General features: G+C 41.4%; 1 protein-coding gene across 1 annotated transcript; it reads left to right on the top strand.

Annotated features, from left to right (window-relative positions):
- The first annotated feature begins 5 nt into the window (after window positions 1-5).
- IMPACT (impact RWD domain protein) lies at window positions 6-25,012 on the top strand. The gene is made up of 11 exons (XM_075533268.1): window positions 6-114; window positions 1,245-1,373; window positions 2,327-2,379; window positions 3,679-3,741; window positions 10,563-10,648; window positions 12,255-12,377; window positions 13,808-13,905; window positions 15,983-16,056; window positions 19,018-19,108; window positions 20,627-20,761; window positions 22,494-25,012. The coding sequence occupies exons 1-11, from the start codon at window positions 79-81 to the stop codon at window positions 22,560-22,562; spliced, it is 957 nt and encodes a 318-aa protein (XP_075389383.1). The 5' UTR covers window positions 6-78; the 3' UTR covers window positions 22,563-25,012.
- Window positions 25,013-26,997: the final 1,985 nt, after the last annotated feature.

Here is a 26,997-nt window from a genome sequence, read left to right as displayed (position 1 = left end):
CACTGCCACTGCCGCAGTGCCCGCCCCTGCGTCGAGGAGCTGGCCAGCCAGTCTGCGTCCAACCGCTCCTGTGGCCAGATGGCTGAGGGAGATCCAGCGGCCGACCAGAGGCAGGTGAGGACCCAGCCGGCGCGCATCCTCCAGCCATGGCTCGCCCTCGCTTCGCTACCCCGGGCCGCCTCCGCTGAGGGGCCCTCTGCCCGGGGGCACCCCCCAGCCCCACGGGTACCGCCCGGCGGTGTCGTCTTGTCTGCCATCCTCCATTTTTTCCTGGCGCAGATTCTCCACCGAGCGCCAAATCTTGGGTTGGCGGGGGTCCCCCGTCACTAGTGGGTTCCCCTCGGATGGCGTCGCGGCCAACCTTCTGCAAGGATCGTGCGTCAACCCTCCGAGCCCGAAGCCCGGGGTTCGGCTTGCCGCGCGGTCTCGCTTGGGATCAGCCCCTTGAGAATCCTTGTTTCTACCTCTGCGAAATGGGTGGTCGCACAGATGTTAGGGCTCCCGAAGACCCACCGAACCTTATCCATCTTAGTATCGAGGTTCCCCTGGTGCAGGGTGGATGCGGGCATTTGATAAGGCTTTTCCCGCCGGCCTCTGCGGACAAAATGGGGGATGGATGGGAGATGGGGTGGGGGGGCTGGAAAATGAGGCGCATCCTTGGCGTCGCGTTTCTCATCTGCAGACCCAGTCGTTTGTCTTCTTAAATCCCAAACCTATATACAGTTTCGGGAAGGGTAGGCTAGCCACACACAAAAAAAAAAACCCAAAAAACCCACAAAGCAACTACCACCGAGCCCCACACCCAAATACGAAGAAGAAGAAGAAGAAGAAATCCACAGTATAAGGCGGATGCGTGGTAAAACCTGACTGGGAGTTGGGGGGAGGGGGGGGTCACCTGCCTGTTAAAAACTAGGTAGAGCGGAGAAATTATTTGCAACCTATATATACATTGTGAGTCTTGCGACAGGGTATGGGTGTGCATATATACTGTAGCCAACGCATATTAATGTAGCCAGGCTCGAGTCCCGGCAACCCAGCGGCGCCTGGCGACCACCCAGAAAGCAGGACGTATTGATCCACTGCGGCTCATGCAGAGTCTCTTTCTACAGATAGATTTTCTTTTCTTTTTAATAGGGTAGTGACAATAAATGCAAATACCGCATAGAGGAAAAGGGTCAAAAAAGGGGGTTTAGGGTATGTAAATCTGTTGACTTTTTTTCCCCTCCCTGGTCAACTTCTTTCAGAATGAGGAAATTGAAGCAATGGCTGCTATATATGGCGATGAATGGTGTGTCGTTGATGAGTGTGCCAAAATATTTTGTATTAGAATTAATGACACTACAAAAAATCCCAAATGGACCCTTTGCTTGCAGGTATTTTTTTTTTCCCCTTCTCTACAGCCATTTCCACTTCAGCATTGACTCTGTGTGATTGACTTTTATTCTTTTACTGAAAAATGTTGGGGTGATAATGTTCTTTTGGTGGTGGTGGTGGTGGTGACGACTTGTCGGAGATCAGCTAAACGTATCAGTAATTGAATTTTGGATCACCTTCAAGTCACGCTTTAATACGTAGTTTCATTTTATTGTTTAATTCCAATTCTTTTCATCAGAATGCACGTAATGTACCATTGACAGGCTTGAGTTTCACTTCCCATCATTTATTTTGCCCATCTAATTAATAGGTGAGTGCCTAAACCTGGCAAGATGGCTGACAGTACCGAGGAAGAATCAGTCATTTTGATGACTCATAGGGTCGCTGCTGTTTTCTTTATTAAACCCAGAGGCTGTTGGCTAGAATGAAATCAAGATGACTGCTCGTCCTTCCGCTATCAAGGATGCTTCATTCAGCTTTTGTCATGATGTTTTTCATAATAACATTTTCAAAGAAATGTGTATTTTTTTTGTGTGTTAGCTATTCATCATCGAATCACACTGGATGCCATATTTTAAAATGTTATAGGATTTAAATAGATATCTTCAGAAGCATCTAGAAAAAATGTTTTCATGCCATTAGAGCCATTTGAGTCAAGGATGCATTTACCTCTATTTTGGTTTTCATTTTCCATTGTCTCCCTCCATTGATTTCCACATTTGATCATTTCTGAGCAGTGATTGGCCCCTTCTCAAAAATTGCTGCGTCACTAAGGCCTACTCAGTAGGGAAGCAGAAATTCCATGAAGGAGTTCTCTGCTGAGATTTAATAAAGCAGTGGTTCTGTTTCTTGAGATTGGCAAGCTAGAGATTTCACTGATGACTAGTTTTAGAAATAGAGGTTTTGATCCATGATAAAGTGTACCCAGATTTGTTTTTAAACTGCTTCATAGGTGCTGCTACCGAATGAATACCCAAGTACAGCTCCACCCATTTATCAACTGAAGTAAGCAATATCTCTACATTTATATTTTTATCAAAAGATGCTATTTTTCCAAGATTGTTTCTCTGTACTATACTTTGTGTTTATATAAGACTTTTATTCTTAAAATGCATACAGAAGTTAAAAATGCGCTTTTTTAGCTTCTATCTACATTTTAAAGAACTTAAATAGAAAATTATATGAAAGCACATTGAAACATGCCACTTTTAGTAAAAAGGAGAATCATAAGGTTCGGAGGAATGACGCAGGCACAGTATCGGCTTTAGAGCCAGAGAGAGAAACCTTCCTCGATCTATAGACAACCTGTTTGTTGTCTGTGACGTAGTTTGACTGAGAGACTCCAGTGCAGGGAGTAAAATGGCCCCCAAGGTTTTTCTAGCCGGCTGTATGGAAAGGTGCAGCTTATTCAGCCTGGCTCCCACACAGCCCCTGGGGCAACCTTTTTGTTAGTCATCCAGAGGGCCTCAACATCTAGAAAATGACGCTGCCTCAAGGGTTTCACCTAGACCCGCCATTACCGCAGTTCTGACGCATTCCTTGATGATAATCCTCTGCTAAAAACTGCCTGCCTTCTAGAAATGACGCAGCAGCTGCTGCTTCCGGCCCCTCCCCCCACAGTTTTGGAGCAACCATTTTAGCAGCCCTGGCTCCATCTTTCTGAGCCCCTGACTCTTGGTCTGCCTGAGCAAGATTTATAAACCTGAAAGGCACAGAATTGTACCAATTTAAAACTATCGATTACTAAAAAAATTTTGACCTACAAGTAGGATTCTTTTTGTGTCTTTGAAGCCATAGCAATAAAGTATATTAATAATAGCTCTAATTTAAAATTTTATTTGCTGCAGGTAATAAATAGAATTATAGAATGCTGGTAAACAGTCCTTTTTTAAAAAAAATTGTTTTTTCCTAAAACAATGTGACAACCAGCTTGTTTTTTGAGACATCAGAAGAAAATTGGGGACCTTGATATTGTGGCAAACGCTAAATCTGGGAATCTAGATTCTAGGAGCTATTTTGCCATTTGTATAAACTTGAACAAGTCTATGATATTCTGTAAACCTGTCTTATTTTTTAAACCATTAAAATGAAATAATAAAGATTTTTATCATGGCTTGTTGCAAGGACCGAATGAATTAAGGCTAATGAAAGCATTTTGCAACTGTATAAATTTATAGACATATATGAATGAAAATCGATCATTTTCAAAAGTGAAATAAAGCGTGTGATTTAATCTTAATTTCTGTATGAGATAAAAACACAATCCTTGAATAATCTTCTTTATTGTGTTTTATTTCATCTTAGTGCTCCTTGGCTTAGAGGGCAAGAACGTATGGATTTATCCAATAGCCTTGAGGAAATATATATGTAAGTGACAGGTGATTAAAATAAGGTTCTGGTAGTGATTACTTTGTGGGCATTTGTTGAAACCGTGATTGTGTTAGTGGCTTTTCTAAACTTTTTTGTTAAGCAGCCTTTCCATTAAAAAAAAAAAAGATGCACTCAAAGGGGCCTCAAAGGTTGATTTTATATATGGGATTTTAAATATACATTTAATGTGACTTCTAGTCAGATGTGCAAATGCAGTAATTAAGAGCTAATCACTATAAAAAATTGGTCAACTATGAATGTAAACTCAGAGAATACAGCTCATAGGCTAGGTAGAATGAAATTTGTATCTGCGGGATCCTAAGCTTAATTCTTTATCAAATACATATATATTTTCATGGAAACTTCTTTGGGGCCATAGGACTTAGAATCCATTGCTCTAGTGCACTTTCCATTCATTAAACAAATATTCACGATGTAGCAGACACTGCTAGACCCTGAGTATGCATGGTTAGGAGAAAGCACAATCCCTGTTTTTCTGGGATTTCGGATACATTGGGGGAAGTGTTACTCATAACATCATAAAAATAAGTGGCAAATTGCAGCTGTGAAGACCCTCCAGTGAATAAAGAATACAGTACTGAACTGTGTGAGACAGCCCATGACCTATTCTTGTTTGAAGTGCCGAGGAGTTCACTAGGGTGACGGGAGCTCCAGTGAGGGCGCAGCTTGAGCAAAGGCTCTGTGTCCAGGGGGTTGGGCACACATTTCAGGAAACGTAACGGTGGCATGGTGGGAGAATGCCCTGGAGACAATAGAAGAACTCATGCACGGTTTGTAGTCCATGTTAACCATGCTCACCTTTATTTCGAAAGCATTGGGAAAGGGCTTTAGTTAAGTAATGGGCATACTGTCAAATCACCCAGGGACGATGTAAAAAATATACTACTAAGTGAGTGGCCTGAAAGAGCAAAACCTGCTTTTCTTACAGTCCCAAACAGGAACTTGACTGTGTCGACTCCTGTAGGTTTCTCCCGGAGTCCCTGCTGGCTGCTGGCCATCTTGGGCGCCACTCCTTGGCTAATAAATGGGTCCTCGCATACTTGTCTGTTTTCCCCCTCTGTGTGTATTCTGTTGTTTTTATAAGACCCCACTCACTAAAACACCACTCAAATGATGTGTGCCTACCTTACTCTGCCATGATTCCACTAACATAATAAAACCTTACTTTTTCAATATATTTTTCAAGTTAAACCATTTTACAGTTTTATCGACATCATTTACAGAACATACAATTCAGTAGTTCCCTCCTATTAAAAAGAGCTGTGCGATCATCACCACAATCAATTCTAGAACATTCCTTTCCTGTTCTCATTAGCTCCCTGTTTCCTCCTAACCTCCCCTGCCACACCACCAAGAAACCATTAATCCAGTTACTGTCCATAGATTTACCTATTCTGCATTTCATACTCAGAAAAACATTAAAAACGTTTTAAAAAAGAAATGTCAATTGAAAAGAAAGCAGAAAGTATTAACTCAAATTTAAAATGGTCGAAAAGGAAATCAAATGATAATGTGTTACATCTGCAATAATCTTTCCAATGCGCGCTTACAGCAAGGCTGCTTACATCTTGGTCTCTGGCCAGAAGGAATTCACTTCATCAGCATGGGGACCCAGCAAATGGATTTTGGGCTTCACTGCCATCCATCGGCTTCTGCAAACTGGGTGTTCGGAAGCTAAGCTCTAGTACAGCTCCTTCCTCTGGTTTGTTATTATTTACACTCCTCGATTCGCACAAGCTTGTGTGCTATTTCTATGTGGACTTGGCAGACACCTCACTGACATGGCTGCTTTTTAAAACGCAAGCCTTTAAAACTCTCCTTTTTTGGGTAGCCTGACACTATCTGATTTCTTCACCACACACTGCTGTAGCACCCATATCTTCAATGGGCATGAGGGCAGATATCGAATAGGGCCCTGTTGTAATACCTGATTGTTCTTAGATTAGGGCTATATTAAGTGCAAGCTAAAAATCCATATATCTATGGTTTATGCTCCTGGGTCACTTTAGATACATCGTTAACATTTATTGGGGACATGATAAATCATCTCCATGGGGCATATGGTAATTCTATTGATAGTATCATTAATTTAGCCAGTGTTAAAGAATTTAAAACGTTGAGAAAAGCAAAGTATACATGTTTAGGACAGCATTTTAGGCCAAAAGATGGATTGTTACCTATACAGATTAAAAACTTAAGTGACTGGTCACTACACAAACAGTGAAGGTTGGAGATAGGGAAAAACTTTCAATAATGCTGTTTCACAAACACAGAACTATGCTAGACTTAAGATGTGTCATTAAAAAGTAGAGTGTGAAAATAGGTACATGGTAGCCTTGGGCTGCTTCTATTGGGCACCATCAAAGCAAGTGATTCAAACCAAAGTGCAGTGCTTCTCAACTCTATAACCTTGAGAATAGTAGCCATTTGTGGCTTCTCACACTAGGGCGTTTCAGCCTTAAGTGCAAAGGAGGGGTTCGGTGGCTTTACTTTGCTACAGTTGTGATAAAACCCTATTTTCTAAATAGGGTTACACATAAGGTGTGTCCTGTCGCGCACACACACACCCCTCTTTTACATGGAACTATTGACCTTGCAGTTAGCCCATTGCATAACTTGGCACCATCAGGACTCCTCTGACTCTAAAAGTAACCAAGATTTGGATATATCACTATGGGCTGCCCGCCCCCCTCCCCCATTTAGTAATTTCACCACCTTGACATGTCTTCAATTAACAGCTTTGTTAACCGTCCCTAACCCAAAGTTGTAATTGGCCACTACGCTTGTTCTCCTAATATTTTTTTCCTGTAATCCTTTATTCCTACTAATTTGCTTTCCCAAGAAAGTCAAGTACCGGATGCATACTGTGTTTGTTTACTGGTGGTGACCTGACTGTCCACCTGACATTCAGTTTTCAGTACACTTTGACTTGTGGTATCAACGACTTTCTTAAAAATGTTTCCATTCTTGGCTTCCATCGTGTTTACCATAATCATCAGTCCCATCCATGTGCAATGTCGTGCAGTCTGAAATGGCTTTCTACCTGCCTTTTCCTAAGATGTACACTCCCACAGGACACAACACCCCTTTTCCTTAAGAGTTCAGTTGATTTATTATTTAGGAAGGGTCGGCCTTTCAAAGTAGTTCTAAGGTTGCAATAGAGGCGATTCTGTATTCTTTTTAATAAAAGTCCTTTGAAAACCCCAGTCTCATTGGTATTGTTTTTGTACCAGGAGCATAAATGGAAATGTATATTGGTTTTTGAAAGGTTTATTGTGACAACGATGACTTGTATTTTTACACATACTTTATTCCAGCAGGGGCAGCAAGTGAAAAATAGCACCCAACCAATCCACCATCATCCTGTCTATGCCAACTCATAGTTAAGCCCAATGCTTAACTCAACGCACCACCAACGTTCCTGAAAAATATTACTAATGTAATACTGATATTACACATGTCAATATAGTTCTTACTGTTTGTAAGTTTTATTATGTTTCAAAATGTTACATTTCTGGTTGTCAATGTTTGAATAACACTTGGTTTTTATTTCAATAAAGAAAAGATAAGCCGTCTTATGAAGGGAGATGAAGGCAGAAAAGGTTTTTTCTTCAGTCACCCTTTTCAGCATTGGCAATATGCTGGTTCTCAACTAAGCTTTGGGGATTTAAAAACTATAATTACCCCTATAATGCTATGATGACTGAGGGTTGGGGCTAAGTGCTATGATAGCCCTCACGGAGGTCTTAACAACAAACTGTGTGGACATGTGATGAGGACCTAGATAGAGAAGGGGGCTGCATCGCGACAGTGACCTCTGAGCACGTTCGCCAGGTTCTCACCGGGGAAGTCGAATGGATACAGTCTCATTGCTGTGAAGCCACCTGACAGTTTCAGAGGTCAGTGAGCAGTTTTAAGATGCCAGGTGTACAAACAAAAAGACCACATAAAACTGAAGTCAGCAGTCCGAGTTTTGTCTTGTCTCTGGACGTTTTAAGCAGCTGTGCTTGACAGTGTGGAGAAAGACTGGGAAGAGCGGGATTGTGGAGGAGTGAGATCATCTATGAAGATGAGGAAGGAAGGGGCCCCACAGGAAGAGCAATCTGTCACTGTTAGCGGAGGCCATCTTTTAATTAAGGCAGTGAGAATGTAGATGGGAAAGAACGGCTGAAACATTTAAAGAAGGTAACCCAGATGGGATGACTAGGTGTAACCCAGATGGGATGACTAGTTACCTTGGTTACATTACCGTATTTTTGCGTATATTTTTTTGCATGTGACTTTTAAATTGAAACTATTTTAATAAATAACATTTAAAGCATACTAATGTTTGTTTTAAGGCAAAAGGATTGCTTTTTTAATTTTTGTATTTGAACTTGTGATGTACCACTGAATAACCATTTTAAATTCAAGTGAATGATTTTAGTATCCTACAACTCTTCGTGTTTTGCTGTGCCATGGTCTCTAAGAATTTAACATCGGAGAGTGAAGCTTCTGGAAGCCAGTCTTTGTATAAGTGCGACTTCTTTGTGTCTGTGTTCTCACCTATTACAAAGGTACCATCTTTGTCGGGATTTTAATCCAAGTAGCATATTAGCACATACAGCTATCGTTATCAATGTTATCAAAAGTTACATAATTGCGCCATTTTGAAACTGAGATCAAGTAATTGGGCTAAACTCATCCATAGTAGCACATTTTAGTAAGGAGTCTTTTTAAAAAATTATAACTATTGGGACATTAAATAGACAGAAATTAGAGTCACAAGTAGGATTAGAGTCCCAAATTACCTAACTTTGTTTGGATTATGCTAGACCAGAGAGAAGTTATTTAAGAAGAGTGACTCATAAAATAGTTAAGCTAAAATACTTGATTTTTAAAGTTGATCTTTTTCTCAAGTTGAAATAAATTTGGGGCCAGAGTCTTTATCTGCTTTACCATCATTTTGATTTTGTACATAAAGCACAGGATCTCGATATCTAATGACTGTCTCAAATCGTGTGCTGAACTTTGTAAGAATCAGAACCACTTGGAGTAGACAGAAGAAGCTCAGTAACCAGCCCTCCGTGCTCAGTGCATCTTTGTCTAATTAGAGTGTGCGCGCGAATCGGTACGATCTCCTCACCATAGCAGCAGAAGTGTGGAAACCCTATCTCAAGAGTCATAACAACCTCTCATGGACAGTTAGCTAGGAACAAGCTATTATCAAAAGAGAAAACACAAATGCCACAGTAACAGATTGAAACCAGCAAAAAATCCCTTTCACTGGCAGCATTTTGGAGTCTAGGGAATTAATGATTTTAATTTTCCTCAGCAAACTTACACACCCATCACAACTTCCTTTACACTGAGTTCAGAGTTGTGCTAAATATTAATGAGGAAAATCAACCAGTACTGTTTGTCAAAGAAGATAATGCAGTGGCCACGATAGAAGGAAAGTATGCCAAACCCCATTGCCGTCAAGTTGACTCCAAGCAGCAGAGAGCTTTCCGAGGCTGCAGAAGCGAACTGCCAGCTGTCTGCGCTTGGAACTGGACCTCCCAGTTAGCAGCCAAGCACTCAGACCGCGACACCACCAGGTTCTCTAAAATATGCCAAGGCTCAGTATTTGGCTGATGGGAAGCTTAAAATGGATTCTAAAACTGCCTCAACTTACCAAAACCAGAACTACTGCCTTCCAGTAGATTCTGACTCTCAGCAACCCTGAAGAGGGTTTCCAAGACTAGGAAGCTTCCTCTTTCGCCTGTGGAGCGGCTGGTGGGTGTTAACCCTGCAGTCATCAGCCCAGCATTTACCCTACAGTGCCACCAAGGCTGGAGAACTGCCTCAACTTTGAATAATCAAACACTGGGAAACAAGGGGCTTGCTCAGCAACTGACCACCACAGGGACATTTCTCTGAGGCTTCGTGCTGAGTGAGAAGCTTCATAAGTAGAAGCCACAAAACAACAGTTTCATATGGTGATATTTTTGTTTAATAAAGATTTCTATGTGTAGTAGTCCTTATTTACCTTCATACAATGCACTGTTTCTAACCCATGTTATTCTGCATGCTGGTTGTGGACGATCCCGTTGGTGGATGCTGACAAGTTGCGATAAAGAAAAGCCTTGTTCTTAAGGGGAGTATTTAGAGGAAGAAGGGTGAGCCTGTTGCTCTGAGGTGGTGTGATTCCCGTTAAATGTACCTCTCAAAAGGTACCTACAATGAGAGTTGACACTTGGGCCTGTATCTCATTGCTGTAGCCATCCTTTAACCTAACTCTGGGCATGCCTTCAAATCTCCTAAGCCATTCTTACTCCCAGTGAGCTTTTGAGATAGATTTAGTTAGCCAAGGTAGCCAAACATAATTTGCTACGTAAATGACTCCATTTGGGCAATAGAATATTTTGCCAAAAATGGAAGAGGTGGCTATACACTTTGAATTGAGGAAGTTCCCCAATGCATGGCATTTTCATTGTGGAAACAAGGATACAAGGGGAAGTGTAACAAATAGGTGGGTTGAGATTGGTCAGAAAGCTCAGAAGAGCAAGCAATGAGTAAGAAATTATATCTTCAGAAAGTATATCAGATTCATGCTTTCCCAGTTCAAGTCAGGATTTTCCTTTCCCTTTGATTACAATTGTTAAGTCAATGTTACTCTTCAAGTCAGTAGGAATTTTAAATGTATAACACAGGTTTCTATATATTCCTCTTTGGAATGCATAGTTCGCTTGTGGATACACTGTAGATTAAGAAGGATGATGGAGCTGGAGATGGTAAGCTTCTGAAGTAATGGTGTTTTTCTGGCTTCTATTTAGACAGAACATTGGTGAGAGTATTCTTTACCTGTGGGTGGAGAAAGTGAGAGATTTCCTGATACAAAAAGCTCAGGACACAGAACCAGGTAGGATTGAAAGCGCTCAATGCTCTTTTACATTTATGGTAAATAAACTTTTGGGTAGATATTCTACAGATGAAAATCTGTATTCTGCTCTGTTGAGGGTTTATGTATTAAAATGTAAGCTTCTCTGAAAAGTTGACAGTCATACAATCATGGTCATTTCTTTGAAAAGTAGTTTGATGGCTGAAGAATGGGTCAAACTTCCCTGTTTTTTTTTTACATTTTTAAGGCTATATGAACATATAGGAACCCTGTAATGTGCCTTATCAATTATTATACTATGTAAATTAGACATTACTTTCACATGAGTCTAGTGTTGTAGGAAAAGAACATTAAAAATAGTGACTTATACAAGGAAATAAAAATTGCTTTTAAAGAAATGGAGGTGTTATTCACAAACTATAATATTCACCCTTTGAACAATTCAGCCAATTTTACTATATTCACACAGCTGTGCAACCAATACACCTAATCGAGTTCAGAACTTTTGGAAATTGTTAGTTCCATTAATTATTCTTTTATCGTGTGTAAGCCTATGGCAATATGGTAATTGCTAACATTTCTGATCATTTTGTTCATCTTTGTTCTGCTTTTCATAAATACCTTTTAGAAAAGAAGCTAACTTATTTTAATCTGATTTTATTTCTAAGTAGAATTTTATTGTTAGTACTGGTTAACTGTTTTTAAATAAGAAGAAAGAGGGTTTTTAAAAAAAAAGTAACAGTAAAAAAAAAAACCAAAAGTTATAAAAATTTCAGAATATGCCCGGAGAACCAGTTACTTAACACTCCGTTAGCAGAATTATTACACATATATTGTTGATGGTAGTTTATCTTTTTCAGAGCATGTCTCCATTTTCTACAGAAGCAAACATTTTTATTACTTTCAAGACAAAGAAAGTATTGTATTAATTGGCATGAAGATATCATGTCCATGTAATGATCTTTTTTTGAAATATTTTCAATTTTTTTATGACGCAAGTACTGATTTTTATAGCATTTTAGGACCTCTCTAGAGAAGAATAGTTTTTAAAATTCTTAAAAATTTCCAACCTGCCATTTAGAATGCAGGGCGATTGCAAAAGAGAACGCAACGCACACCAGTAAAATCTACTAGATCCCTCAGAAGTTTGAGATCACTTAACTAATAGGACATTTTTGTAATTATCCATATAAAAAATGATACTTTCCCCTCTCTACCTGCAATTCAGTTTAGGCACTCTTCCAATATTAGAGTTATTCATTTATTTGGTACATTTGATAATTTTGAATTTTTAGAAATTTTTTTAGTATTTTCCATTAGAATTTTCTTCTTACTGCATGTTAAAATGGAAGAATTTTTAATTCTGAAGAACTAATTAAGATAAGAGTTGATATTCAGGAAAACTCATGAATATTTTCTTCTCTAAGGCTCTCCATTTGAGTAAGTGTTTATTTTGGTCTTACTATTAGTTTTTAGTGCAAATTTACCTTTCGATTCTTAACAGTCCAGTATAGAAAATGCAATTGCACTGCCAAGACTCTGGTTAAACACCAAGACCTAGTCATTTTTAAAGTGTTATTTCTTACTTGCTTTGGTAAACTAGCCATAGTATCTCATATCCACATAGCACCAGAAGTGAAGTCGAAAACTGAAGAGGAAGAGGTTGAAAGTGAAGAAGAGCTCACTGAAGTGTGTGATTCAGAAACTCCAGGTCAAGCAGCCGAACCTGAAATGAGTGAAAACAAAGCAGGTATAATATTACTATCTGGGTTCATTTGAGGTGAGGAGGGTGGTAGTAATATGCATTATTCAGAGGGATGGGACAGAAATTTGGTGAAAATCCAGGGCTCCTGCTCTTGTTTCAAATAACTCCCATTCATGTATGTCTTTATGGACTGAATGTAAGCTTTTGTTTGTAAAAATGCAGACCCACCATTAGTAGATCAAGGGTGAGAATAATAGTGTCCAGTTTATGTGGGTCTTCGTGCTGTATTTGTCCAAAGGCCCAAATCAGTTTAAGACCAGGGTAAGATCGAGCATCCAGACTGCACCTGATTCCTTGTCCTGTTCCTGCCATGCACCAGTGTGATGACTTTTTGACATGTTTAAACCTCTCCGGCATTGTGTTTACACATGTTGGTTGACATATGCCCCATTAATTGTAAGACACAAACTGACTTGATGAGATTCAGCCAACCAGGGACTAGAAATAGGAGGGAACTTTGAATTGTTTTCACTGAATAACTTTTTATCCAAACTGAGGTAGATGAACCACTGAGCCACCGAATAACCCTTAACTCTGGTAAGAAACGGGCTGTTCTTTCTAAAGAAACTGGTTAATGGAATCATGAACTCATTGACATACCAGTGGGTGCATGATACCATGATGATATACTTAATTCCCTGAAATGACGTCGGAACAGTTTCGTTAGCAGGAACACAATCTAAAGTTACAGGTATTCCGGCACAGCGGTCAGCAGTAGTAGGAAGGACACGTGAATTTTGTTGTATCAACAGTTCTCACCCTTTTGGGTCTCAGGACTCCTGTGTTAGGCTGGGTTGACCAGAGAAACAAATCCAGTGATACTAATATATGTATATGTAAGAAAGAGCCTTATATTAAGAAGTAGTTATATATCAGGAAAACATCCCAGCCCAGTCCAACTCTTCAAGTCCATAAGTCTGATGCTAGTCAATAAGCAGAAAGGTGAAGCCACAGAGAGAGAGCGGCTGGCCTCCAGAGAGCTGTATCTCTCAGTACTTTCAGGCTAAACTCCACTCCTAGATTTTTATAAATCTTCAAGTTGACATGAAATTATGTAACTACCACAATTCCTTTATGCTCTAAAATATTTACTATTATACCTACCAGTGTATACGCCTGCAACAACCCAGGGTGTGAGTCCCAAACTACCACTTCGATTGAGTGGCTTCATTAAAAAATGTTGTCTACTGGGCAATGTGTCGGTCAACTTTTCAATCTAAGTTATAATTCAAGTGTATTTTTGAGGACAGGTGTTAAGCTCAACTTTAACAACTTTGTGTGGGTAGATGGACCAGACTGCCTACATTTCTTTCCCAGTTGCTCTCTCCTCTCATGCTGTCCCCCTCTAAGGCCAGGTGTTCAGTATTCATTTAATGTGCACAGAATGCATAACTGTGGGTTCTTCCCATTTCTAGAAGCCGAGGAGTTACCTCCCATTGACCATGGCGTTCCCATCACTGACCGCAGGAGTACTTTCCAGGCACACTTGGCCCCTGTTGTTTGTCTCCAACAGGTAAAGTACTGTGTCCAGCTCACTCTGGTGTTGTCTTACCAAGCGAATTTAAGTAAACATCCTTCACTTTCAGTATCATTTATTTCCATTCCTACCTTTAATTTTCACATAAGATAAAAATGATTTGTCCATTTTTTTTAAAACCCTAAATTACTGTGACACATGGAATGGTTTTCTTGTGTTTCTCTTTGTCACATCTCTCAGGATTGTATCTAAACTGACTAGAACCTAACCCTCTAGTGAATGCTCCAACCACGATCGCCCATTGTGGTGGTTGTAGACCACCATGGCACATCCTAGCTTGTCACAACGACTGTTTGTCCGACAGAGCGGGAGCCCTTGAAACGAGTCTGCTCCATTGCTGCCCCGTTAGCTAACGAGCAGTGCACAGCCTGGCTCAGCCCCTTTCCTACCTGAATTCTTTTTCCTTTCTGCTTTCTGATCTTAAAGTGACCTACCTATTGCTACAATTCGGGAGACGTTTCAGTCAAAAACTGTATTCCTAGGTCTCTGCCTTTCTCACTCTTTCCAGAGAATCCCTTCTTCCTTGCTGCTGTAATCCAGCCACCTTAAACTTTACTGCTGTACCAGGCAACGTCACCCCACCCTATGAAGCTGCATTAAAAACCGAAACCACTCGCATTACCTCCGCACGGCTTTGTAGCATGAATCTCTGCCTTTGGTCTGCAACTACTCGCTAACCTCTTCTCAAACCCTGACTTGTAGGAATACAGTTCTTTGGAAGGCTACCCTTTTGCTTTCTTTGAGTCTCCCGAAGGGGAAGTTCTTTTCTGCATTGACTTATGGTGGAGATAACAGCTTTGGGCGCACCCACCCTTCATAGCTCTTCTCCCAGGAATCCTGCTTTTGACCCTTGTACACAGCTTTGTTGCCAGGGGCCCTCCTTAAGCCTTCTGTTCTAAACCTGTTCATCCTGGCTCCTCTTGCTGTTGCTGGTCATAGCTGCTTAGACTTATAGGATCATAATTTGTGAGAGCTGAAACAAATCTTAGAGATCATTGTCTACTTCATTTTATTGATCAGGAATCTGAGGACCTGAAAGGTTAAAAAATGATGTACTCAAGATTGCACAACTTGTGATCCAAATTGGTCTCCCTGTCTCCAGGTTAGTCTTCCCTCCCTCCAATCTATATCCCATACTCCTTGTCCTTCCTCACCTTTCTGAAAAGTCTGGCCGTGTCTCACTCCCCTGCCCTCTAGTCTTTGCTGACTTCTGTCGTCTATGAGAGAAAGTTTAAGCTAAGCAACTAAAGTATAGGTGACAAGACCCTAGCCTGTCATTCTTGACACATCTGCCATTTACCCATTCACATTCTGTTACACCTACACAAAACCATTGCTCACCTCCCCGAACTCTTCTCTTTTATGTTCTTGTTAAGATTGCCAGAAAAAGTACCGGATGCCAAGTTAAATTTCAGTTGCAGATAAACATGACTGCGTGAGCTCGACTAACACTAAAAATAATTTGTTATTTGTCTGGAGCTCAAAACTGACTGGACATCCTGTACTGTATTTTTGTTTGTTAGATGGTACCCCTTGTCCCTACCCTTGCACATGCTGTCTCCTCCGAATGAGCTGTCTTCTTCCTGACCCACCTCCTATTCCTTTCTGATGCACAGCGACTGCCTCCCACTGGATCTCTTCCGACCTGGACCTCCCTCCTGCTTCCTCCTCCCGCACCTCAGTGGGCTCCAGATTTTGGTTCTAGAACATTTGGCACAGGCCGGCATTGTACACATAGGATGGACATACCTTGGGTACATTTGCAGAACTTAATGTTTAGAAATTCTCACATTCACACTGAAGAGCCTCTGCACAGGACCCCACATGTTCATGCACGTACGCTCAAGTGGCTAGCTTCTGTCCCTACAATTAGGAGGCATTTTTGAAGGTGGATCTTTCGGAGGCTAGAGGTACTCTTTGTTTTTACACTGCAGTGTAGAACAGGGTCAACGATCATTGTTAACTGACGTGGCTTAAGATGGCGTTCTGACATGTGTTTACAGAGCCAAGAAAAACATTCCTCAGCTTATTTCTCTCAATGCTTTTTTTAAAGGTGAAAATGGTTCTCTCCAAATTGTATGAGAATAAGAAAATAGCTAATGCCACCCACAACATTTATGCCTACAGGTGAGCGCTCAACATCATGTTAAATATGTACAATTTGTTTAAATGGGGGGAAATCGTGGATGGTTTTAAAAAAATACTCTTATATGGTGATTTTCTCCAAAATGAAAGTAAGGGACATGGATTTTATTTATTTAAAAGAAAAAAAAGAAGAATTAGAAGTAAAATGAGCCCATTTCTGCTATTAAGTATAACTTTCAATAATATTTTTATATATCCCCTTTTGTCTTTTTAATGGAAAGTTGTTTTTCCCAATACTTTACTCATATATTTTTCTTAATTTAAAAAAGAATTTATATATGTTTATATAATGGCTTTATAGTTACTATTTAATGGCTTGTAGTATTTGCTTGAGGCTCTCTGTCGCAAGATATTTACCTGGTTCTTTTGTGTTTCAGGTTTTCGTATCATTAGAAAGAGTCCTTGTATTTTTTAGATCATTTCCTGAGGGTCGGCGTTGGTTGTCTAGATTTCTGTTTTCGAAGTGAAGTCGGGGCCATACTGAAGAGAAAGAATAGGTCTCTATAAGTGGAATTAATTTTAAAAAGTGTGGCTGTTCTTTGAACTTTTGCTACATATCACCACGTTACTCCACTCCCCACCTCCTCATCCCCAAGTCTTTCTTGTAAACCTTTCAGTTTAACCTCCCTTTAACAGGGGATTAAAAGTGCATCTTTTACCACGTGCCTCTTAGTTTTGAGTACTGAGGATTTTAGACAAGTCTCTGCTCCTTTGTCAGTAAAGAGGCAAAGGGCACACGGTTTTTAATATACAAATAGGTGCAGGCTTGATAAAGGATATCCCATCTGCTGCCAACTTGTCGTATCTGACGCACGGTGACCACATAGACAGAGTAGAACTGCCTTGCTGCGTTGCTGAGATTTTAAATCTTTACTGGAGCAGAAAGCCTCATCTTTCTCTAGAGGAGCTGCTGGGGGGGCTCAAACCACCAACCTGTGCTCATACTCTGCATAACCCGGTTATGCCACCAGGATATCTTTGAAAGGATATGGCTTAGCCTAAACTCATTATAAACATAGAAATTTGATTCAAATTTAAAATGTGATTGAGACTAGTAAAAACTGAAACCCAAAAAAAGTTTACAAAAATAAAATCCACCACTTTTGGTAGTTAAGTTTTAATATTCTGAGTTTGCATATATTTGAAATGCCAAAATTTCCCACCCCCCAAAAAAATCTTTGTTATGTAATCTCTTTCTTGAGGACTAACCCTCAACAAAATGTTGATGAGTCATCAGCATGAAAATGAGGTATCACACTGCTCTCAGGGATTAGAATGTGTTATCAAGGAGGTAACTGATCACCACCCCTTACTCCTCTGTACCTTAAATCTGTCTCGTAAAATTGGCTTAATAGTGCTGTCTTTCCTCAATTGAACCAAACCAAACTCAGATGCCAACAAGTCGATTCCGACTCACAATCTGACCATCTGTGGGACTTCCAAAGCCGTCAGTACTTAGGGGAGCAGAGAGCCACCACTTCTTCCTGGCTGGTGGGTCTGAACCGCTGACCTGTGCTTACTGGACAGCACCTCCAAGGCGCCGGCAAATGAAGTCACCTCTAACTAATGGAGCCTGGTGACAGCAGCTGGCCAGCCGGTAGTTATTGAGTGGTTTCATGGCTGTAATACCATTCGTATCATTGATGCAGGCGTGTAGCTCCAGGCGTGGTGGTTAAACACGCCACTGCTAACCAGAAGATCAGCGGTTCCAATCCACCAGCTACTCCTTAGGCGAAAGATAATCACAGTCTGCTTCCATGTTCTCTGCTGCCCCACAAGGTCACTATGAGCTGGACTTGTCCACTGTGTGTTGGGCACATTAGCCAGGTCCTAGATGATACCAGTTGGGGAGGCCAAAGAATTCCACTAGATGGCAGACTCTGACCTGCCCTGGTTTCGTTTTTGAATTTCCAGCACCTAGCTGCCTAGCTGTTTTCTCCATTGTAGGCACGGCATCAATATTCCAAGTCCTAACTATCTAATATAAAAGGTAAAAATAGTATAGTTCATCTGTCAGATTGATAACCAGCCAATGGAAAACGATAGAGAGAAAAAGATCTCTTCTCATTCTTAACCAGAATGGAGAAAACAGAAAATAATACTGGTTTCAAGTAATATGTGAAGAGAGTGCACACTATAAAATTGGTTTTTATCTCTTTGACCTTTTATGTGCACTTTATGCGACCTCTTTTATGACAGGAGTACGCCCCTACTTTTATATCACTTCATTAAGCCTGCTGTGTACCAGGGGCTTCAAAGAGTTAATGGAAAAATGTTACTATCTTTTCATTCCTTTTTCCACAAACTGTTTGAAGCCCGTTCCTATAATGCTTCCGCACAGTATAAAAACCAACCCCCAACCGAACTCCCCGCCATAGCATCAATGCCAACTTATAGTGATTCTCAACGATGATGTAGAACTGCCTTCTTTTCAATTTCCAAGAATCTAACTGTTTAGGGGAGTAGAAAGCCCTGCTTTTCTTCCATGGAACTTCTGGTGGTTTCAAACTGCCAACCTTGCGGATCATAGCTGAACATGTAACCACTAGACCACCACCGCGCCTCTATCCAATATCTACTCAATAAATGTTCTGGAATGACTACTCTATGACATCACATCATCAGGGTAAACGGATTTGATTGAAGTAGGGGAAATCTGAGGTGTGCAAACTTACCTTCCTGCAGTAGCATTTCTGATTCAAAGGAAGCACTTTTTTTTTGTGGTTCCTAGCTTTCCAAATAAAAGGCAGTATTGATTGGCTAGTAAATCATCGGGGGCGGGGGGAGTATCCAGTATCTCCTCTAGTTCAAGAAGAAGAAAACAATGAAAACAAATATACTGACTTTAGAAGTAAGCGGATGAATGGAGATGAATATTAAGGAGTCAATTTAATTATACTGTTTTGAGGTACTGACGTGCAACCCTACTTTGTGTATTTCCAGGATATATTGTGAAGACAAACAGACCTTCTTACAGGACTGTGAAGATGATGGGGAGACAGCCGCTGGGGGGCGTCTGCTCCACCTCATGGAGGTAATCTCTACCTCACACCCACTGCCGCTGAGTAGATTCCCACTCAGGCCTTCGGTCAAGCCTCCTTACTTCTGTTCGTGTGAGCCATGACATTTCTCAACTAAACGGAGCTCTTTAGCTATTTACCTGAGAAACAGGTTACATCCGTTAAGCTGTAGAACGTAGCTTTGATTTCATTAGGAGTTAATTTGTAAACCTCGATGAAGTGCAATTCTGGGGGTGTGGAGCGGAAAGCAGAGGTTTAATCTCAAGGTGTGAGTTTCCCAGCGCATGCTGTCTCAGCTGCGGTCTCGTCTGCCCCCAGCGCCTGGGTTACCCCAGGCGCGAAAGGACCGGGCTGTTGTGAGCCATACGATTGGGTGATTTTCCAGCAGTAGGCTGCAGGTCTTTCTCCCTAGTCAGTCTTAGTCTGGAAGCTATGCTGAGACTTGTTCAGCATCTTAGCAGTTCAGAAGCCTCCAATGAGACATCAGTCCTGACTGTAGAAGCGTGTCGGTCAGGAGTCCCACAGAGAAGGTAAGAATTCTATCAAACCATCTCTATGCCTTTCAACTCATTAATAACCCAATTATTTTCAACTCTGGGCAATGCTTACTTCCCTTTTCATTTGACAAATTTTTACCCTTTTTTTTTCATTTCTGTCTTTGTGGAACTCATGTCAGTTTATTAAGTTCTCTTATGGCATTGTTTTAGGCTCTGAGAGATGTTCTTCCACAATTTCTCTTAAAAATCAGTGGTTTTTGTTAAATTTTAAAAAACAACCACATACTTAATTTTCAAAAGTTCCTTTTCCCATCTCTATTTTGTCTCAATGTCCTCTTCTGTTTTATGGATGCATTATCTTCTAAAGTTTCCGAGGATATACTTATTAGAGTACTTTTACTCGATCTTTTTGTGTGCATGGTTATTTGTTTTGTTTTTAAGTTGTTTTTCTCTTTAAAATTTTCCTCATCAGGTTCAGTCTGTCATCACACTGTTGTGCTAGAGACTTGTACTGTTGTGTGCAGTGGTTGTGTTCTAACCAGACCTGGCCTTGTAAACCTAGGGAGTGGACGTCAAGAGCAGCACTTTCCAAAATAGAAGGACGTCGCTGGCAGCCCCGTGCAGCCCCGTGCAGCCCCGTGCAGCCCCGTGCAGCCCCGTGCAGCCCCTGTTCTCTCCAGTTAAGGGTTCAGCAGCTGCTTTTCTTGGGTTCAAGGATAAAATGAGCTCTGCTGGCCAAAACCATGAAGACTTGGGACACGGGCTGCCTCCGACCTGTCCAGTTCCCCCAAAGTTTGGGACTTTGAGACAGGGTAGAACAGTGTTTCTTGTCCAGGTTGCCTGCTCCTTCTAACACTCCCTCCCCTCATTTGTTAATAGTCTGACTCGTTGTTTGTGCTCATGGTGCCCCCATGAGATAGATCAGTGGGGATTTTCAAATGTGAGTGTGCACGTGGGTGACTTCATTCCCCTTCAACACTTGCACGTAGACGTGTACTCTGTGTGTGTAACTCTTTATGCTTCTGGAAATCACAGATTTTGAATGTGAGGAATGTCTTGGTGATTGTGTCCCGCTGGTACGGAGGCATCCTGATAGGACCGGATCGCTTTAAGCACATCAACAACTGTGCCAGAAATATACTTCTGGAGAAGAATTATATCAGTCTGCCGGTAAGTGGCTACTGATCACGTGTGTACACAGGAAGTTCTCCTCGGTGTCTGTGAAGCCCAACAAAACATAAGACAGAAAATTAAGACCGAGTCAGGATGTGTGTGGTACATTAGAATCGTCTTTGCACTAGGAAGTTGGTGATTCAAGTTCTAGTCAGAAGATGTGACTAGCCATTTGTGCCCTTGGGCAGATCCCTTAATGGCCTTGAGCTTTAAGTTCCGAGCTTCATGGAGTTTTGCAACTACAAAAACTATCCGAGACCCTCTAGTTCCCACTTCTTAAAAGTGCAGCCCAGAGAAATAGCAGTCAGTCCCACTGGCTCCATGTTCTTGACGAGCATATGTTCTGCAAGTTATTGTCCTGTGTAGAGCCTGTAAGAAGGGCCTGTGGATTGCATCTGACCTCCTCCGACGTCATAAGACAACAGGAGAATCAGTCCAAGGCTAATTCTTTCTGAGTCAGGAGGCAGGCATGCCTCCAGCCTTCGTTCTTCAAGGGATAGCACCACTCCCCCTCCTACAGCTCGCTTTACATCTCAGCTGAGTGCAACTGCTGATGGCAGGGCCATAACACAGCTTCAGCCACCACACTCACGATATGAAGGCTTTATTCAGAAAACTGGCAGTGGACAGGTCAGGGTCAGATATGCTCGTGACACAGTTCTTCAATCAGGACAACTCTTCCTCAGCCATGCCCACAAACTGGCCTCCCTTTGGCCATTGACCCTTAGGCCTACAGCCCCCTGGCCTCTGCCCTGCTCGGCAATGTTGCAAAGCTCCTTTCGCTCTGCCTCAGCCCAAAGGCCCTGATCTGTGTGTGGGTCAGAAAACCTAGCTCCCCCATGGAAATGCCTGGGGGCACCCCACTGAGAAAGTGGCTTCCTGCCCCAAGGCACTCAGCTGTACTTGCTCTGCAAACCAGGAAGCTCACCCTTCTCTTCCTTGCTCCCGCCCGACTCCGTTGCTGTCATTCCTCTCTGGTGTCGAAGTTTTTGCCCCCAGATCTCATGAGTCCACACATTGCATTCCACTCCTGACTCTGGATTCTTGATGGTAGTGAGATCTCTCCTCCCGTGCTTCAGTGAGACTTTTATGCGCTAGGATGGGCAAACCGACCAGTCCCCACTTTGGCATGCCAAGCTTTGACAAGTATAACTAATCCTGTTAACAATCACTCACACCTGAACCCTGCCAGCAGCCCTGTGGTGGTGAACCCCAGGGACTCACATGCCTTTTGATGTCTTCTTCCTCATATTTTCAGTTGATTTTGTTCCATGTTTTAAATATATTCATTTTATTTAAACTCTGGAGAGTGATTAGATTCAATAACATTTAAATTACAAATACACAAATCTGATCCGGATTTTTCTTATATTACTCTTGATTTGCTTTAAAAAGTGCTACAGTAGATTATTAAGTGAAAGCTAAACTCCAAACTCACTTCCATTGCGGCACTCGGACTCACAGGGACCCTACGGGAGCGTGTAGAAAGCCCCGTCTTTCTCCCGTGGAGCTAACTGCGTGCCCTGTGGTTCGCAGCCCGAAGGGTAACCACCTCACCACCAGGGCTTATTAAGTGCAAGTGTCCTGTCACATAGAAGGATGACCCCTGTGGAACTGATTGGTGCCTCATGATTATGTCTATCTGTGTGACTGTACTGAAGGCCTCCCTAAGCCAGCATCCTCCTGTCCGTGGGGAGATAGATACCACATCCCTCCGTGTCTTTTTCAGGAGGAGTCGTCTAAGGCTACGGGAAAGAACAAGAAAGTGAAGAAGGACAAGAAGAGGAGCGAACATTAATTAATTCCTGAAGCTACATGAAAGGCCAATTGGCCTGTAATCACATCCGAGTCTCACAGTCATCAGAGAATATACATTGTGCAGTGAGAAAATTCCTGACTGCTCAAGTCAGCCAATCCATTGTGAACCCCAGTACACCAGTATTCTCTTTCTTGATTATAGTGTTTCATCTGCCCAAAGTAGAGAACTTATAAGATTTCCATGTGTGTTTCAGGCTTATTCGAGAAAACTAATTTGAACGTAATTACAACTTCATCTAATTTTAAGAAAGTAGCAGTTGCCCAGGACAGTACCTGAAATAACTGTCCATTTCAGTCTCATGTCATGTACCTTTGTTAGGTGGGAAAGAACTGTCTCTAGAGGCACATAACTCTCCGGTCTCTCGTCACTGGAGTTGTCCTTCTGCTCCATTAGTCTGCCCTTTGGCTGCTCCTTGATGTTTGATCTTGGCACGTGTCTGCTTGTGACTTATTTCCCGAGTCCGTTCCCTTTCATTCCACAGTGTTCACCACTGAGTCATGGATTTAAGTGCGAATCCACCTGCAGATAATGTACTGCTCAGAGGCTTCTCCTCTGCCGTATTTGTTGACATCCATGTTACGCCTCAATTTCTGTAGCAAATTGGTGATTGTGAAATTTTATAGTGATTATCTAGTCTCTACCTGCTTTGAGTTACTTCTCGTAAAGTAATGATATGGCGTGTCAGTAGTCTTCTCCCACTCAAGAACATGTGTTTGTGTAACCTTCTGATTTCTGTTAATAACCTGGAAGTACGTTTCTGTGCTCTTTACGGAGGAAATGGAACTGGACTCGAAGCTGGGCTGTGGCTCGTGGGGCATTTGTAGAACGGGACAGAGGGTGGCAGAATGACCCTGGAATTGAGCAGAAATATGCTGTGTAGTTAAGACAAAATGTGATGCACACTGCCATTCCCGCCCCAGACAAAACCTTGTCAATCCCATGATCTCGTGAAGGGGATGAACAAACCTTTTTGATGGAGACAACCAAGAAAAACCCCTCTTTCCCCGAGCCGACCAAATCTTCCTAAGTCTTCGGTTCCTTCCATCTGCAAGTTATTCAATTTACTTCTAGGCATTTGGATAATAACTTTACTTTTAAGATGTAATAAGTACTTATCTATTTCCTTTGAGAGATGATTGTAAACACTTGCTAAAAAATAATGATCTCACATTTGCCTGGGATTCTGTTCCCAAGAGGGAGGGAACAGGAAATAGGGGCAACTTTGGGGTGGCACCACAGCATGGACAGTGTCAGAGAAAGGGGTAGGCAGATGTTTGTTCCTTCTCTCTGATGTTTTGCCTTTTAAATATCCCACATCCTTACTTGGTATTTTTAACGTAAATCTCATGCATAGGCTTACATTAAGATGGAGTCTGAGGAATTAAGTTATATTTATTATTAGTGTGTTTAGTGTTGTCAGTTACCAAGAGTCATCAGAAGATGATCCATATTACCTCAAGTTCTATAAAATTAACTGTCCTAGGTACTGGTAAAGTAATTAAAGAAATTAGAGACCATTCCCTAACTAACATAATTTTACAATTTTGACATGTACAAAGAGATGTAAAACAGCAGGGGTTTGGTGCTGCAGAAAAAGAAGTGTGAGCTCCTTTTTCTGCGATATCAAATTAGTCTTGAAGGCTGTTTTAGCCAATATTTATTTAAGTCTTTACAGAAAACAAAGCCCCCTATATATTCTAATTTACCCTTATTTTAAAAATATATATGTCTTAATTTTGTGTGTTTCTACAAAGTTTTAACCATATTTTACTGACTAAAAATCTCATCTCTTTTGTCTAAAGACAGCTAGCTCGTAAGAAAGAGAGATGAAAAATTCTCAAATTTTAACCCTGAGTTATTTCATACTCTGACCATTACGGAGACCCTAACTAATGACAGTAAGATTTTATTTTTCCCCCTCTATTAAAAAATTTCCTTGATTAGAGGATTTTCAGATTCTCCAAATAATAATTTTTATAGCCAGATCTATGCTATGGCATATTTTACAGTACATTCTAGTAATTGAAATGATTATCTACATGCCAATATACGCTCAAGTAGCATCTACTTTTTAAATGGGAATCGCAGTAGCTCCATCAAAAGTATACTTCGGAGGGGTATGTCATGAAACAGAACCTGTATTAAGAGATTTATATCAAACTGATCATAACCAAGAGACAGCGTGAAGCAGGTCTTGTTTGAAGAACAAGTGGAACTTATTGAGAGAATTGCACAAATCACCTGTAATCTCACTATCCAGAGATGGCCATTGTTGACATTTGGTATGTACATTCTTCTATTTTTCTCCGATGCATGATTTTGTACATATGAATATTTTTCTTTCCACAGATAAGAGTATTAAATTGTATATATTGTTTTGTGTTCTGTAAATTTCATATAGAAGTGTAATATTGTAAACATTTTCTCATATCAATAAATATTCTATGGCACAATTTTTTATTGTGGTAAAAAAATTTGTATAACACAGAATATCCCTTTTAACCATTTTGAAATATATGTGTGCCACTTGCTCATTCCAAAACTTTTCCCTCATTCCACCCCAAAATGCTGTCCTCATTCAGCTCAGCTCAAACTCGGTTGCTCACCGGTCAAAAAAGTCTTGATGGCCTTGTGCAAATTCATTGTTTCACTAGTTTATAAAGATTCCCTTAGGTTAACTTATAATGCAGGAAGTTCCTTCCACAACTTCAGGGCAAAGGGGCCATTCCTTCTCCCCCTTTGATTAGGAAAGAAAATGATATTTTTAAAGGCCAGCCCCTGTAATTTCATCGTCAGAATTGCACTGTAAACAAAGTAGGCCTACAAAGTACAGCTTGACTGGCAGAGGTGGAGGGCACTATGTACAGCTCTATTCACTGCAGCGCTGTTCACAATAGCAAAACAGCTGGAGCTGTGAGCAGCCGTCCGCAGATGAATGGAAAAGCCTCCCGGCTTACAGAGAGCAGCCAGTATGGATGCCAGTCACAGCACCCCCAAAGCTGCTGTGTATGGCTAAGTATGCCTGTCACTCACTGTGAGTACCTGTACTCAGGAGGAGGGCACTCGTGGATACTCCTTAGGTATAACCAAATCCCTCTTGGAGATTCGAATCACAGTCTCATGGGACATCTTGGTCAACCCCATAATAGGGTTCACAAAGTTTATAGTCTACACCTTGGTCTGGTGGGCAGTGGGCAGTGTCTTACAAGTGTGCAAGCAGCCGCCTAAGATAAGACCTTTGGTCTCTATTCTTCCAGAGAAAAATAGAGACAAGGAAACCAAAGACACACACACAACTTAATCTACAATGTAGACTCGATGTGAACCACAGCCTCACCACCCTGAGACCAGAGAAATTAGATGGTGCCCATCTACCACTACCAACCCTTCTTAGAAGTGTCGCAATAGAGGACCCCAAGAGATTGGAGATAAGGTGGAACAGAACCTCAAATTCTTAAAAACCACACCACCAGCAGCAAGAAAAACACCCTAGATGTTCTGAACTGGTTAAGAAGAAAAGACTCTGAGACTGTTACCCTTAAATCGTTTTTAAAGCTTGAACCAAAACTTGCCTGAGGTCAACTTTTAGATAAGATATTGGTTCACAAAAATAAAAATCACCCATGAGTCCCGTGTTCCTTTCTTTAGCATAACAAGTATGACACCAAATGGTCGACAAGTAATTTAAAACAGATGAGAATGTATGAGGGAGCAGGGAAACGATATTAATGAAAAAAAGACAACCCAATGGAAATTATTAGGAATGTTCATGCATTCTCAGGACGGTAACCAGTGTCACTGAATAAATGGTGTAGCTCTGTCTGTGGGATCCAGCCCCACATCTGGATGGATCCTAAGGGGGCAGCTATGTAATTGAGTAAATTAAAGAGACCTGCAAAGACTCGCCTCTTCCATGGAGACTGGAACCAGAGAGAGGAGGAAAGTAGTCTCCAACAGGCGTCTATAATCTTGGACATGCAAGCCACATCATACACATAGGTCACAGGAAGGGGGTACATTAGAGGCATACAAGTCATAGGAAGGCGAGATACTAGGGGCCCACCCATAATAGGAAGGGGAGGTACTAGCAACACATATGTAACAAGAAAGTGGCTTAACCTTGGCCTTCCCTGAGCTGGCTTGATCTGAGGTGTCCCTGAGCAATTCTCCAGGGGAATAATGTGTGAACCTTGTTACTAGGCAGTGGGCCATACTGGTGGGCAGTGGGATGGACAATAGGGTTTGATTGCTCTCGATGGTAGACAAACTTCAGACAAGTAGCCTTCAAGTGTACGTAGTAGCAATTATGTGCTCGCAAACACTTTATGATTAGCATTATTAAAGGGAGACATTATGGGAAATAACTTTTACTTAGGAGAATGTGCATGGGACCCATCTCCAACCCATGAACGTG

This window comes from Tenrec ecaudatus, chromosome 15, assembly GCF_050624435.1.
Source record: "Tenrec ecaudatus isolate mTenEca1 chromosome 15, mTenEca1.hap1, whole genome shotgun sequence".
NCBI classification, from domain to species: domain Eukaryota; kingdom Metazoa; phylum Chordata; class Mammalia; order Afrosoricida; family Tenrecidae; genus Tenrec; species Tenrec ecaudatus.
Note: the sequence above shows the minus strand (reverse complement) of the source record. Positions and strands in the feature narration are given on the sequence as shown.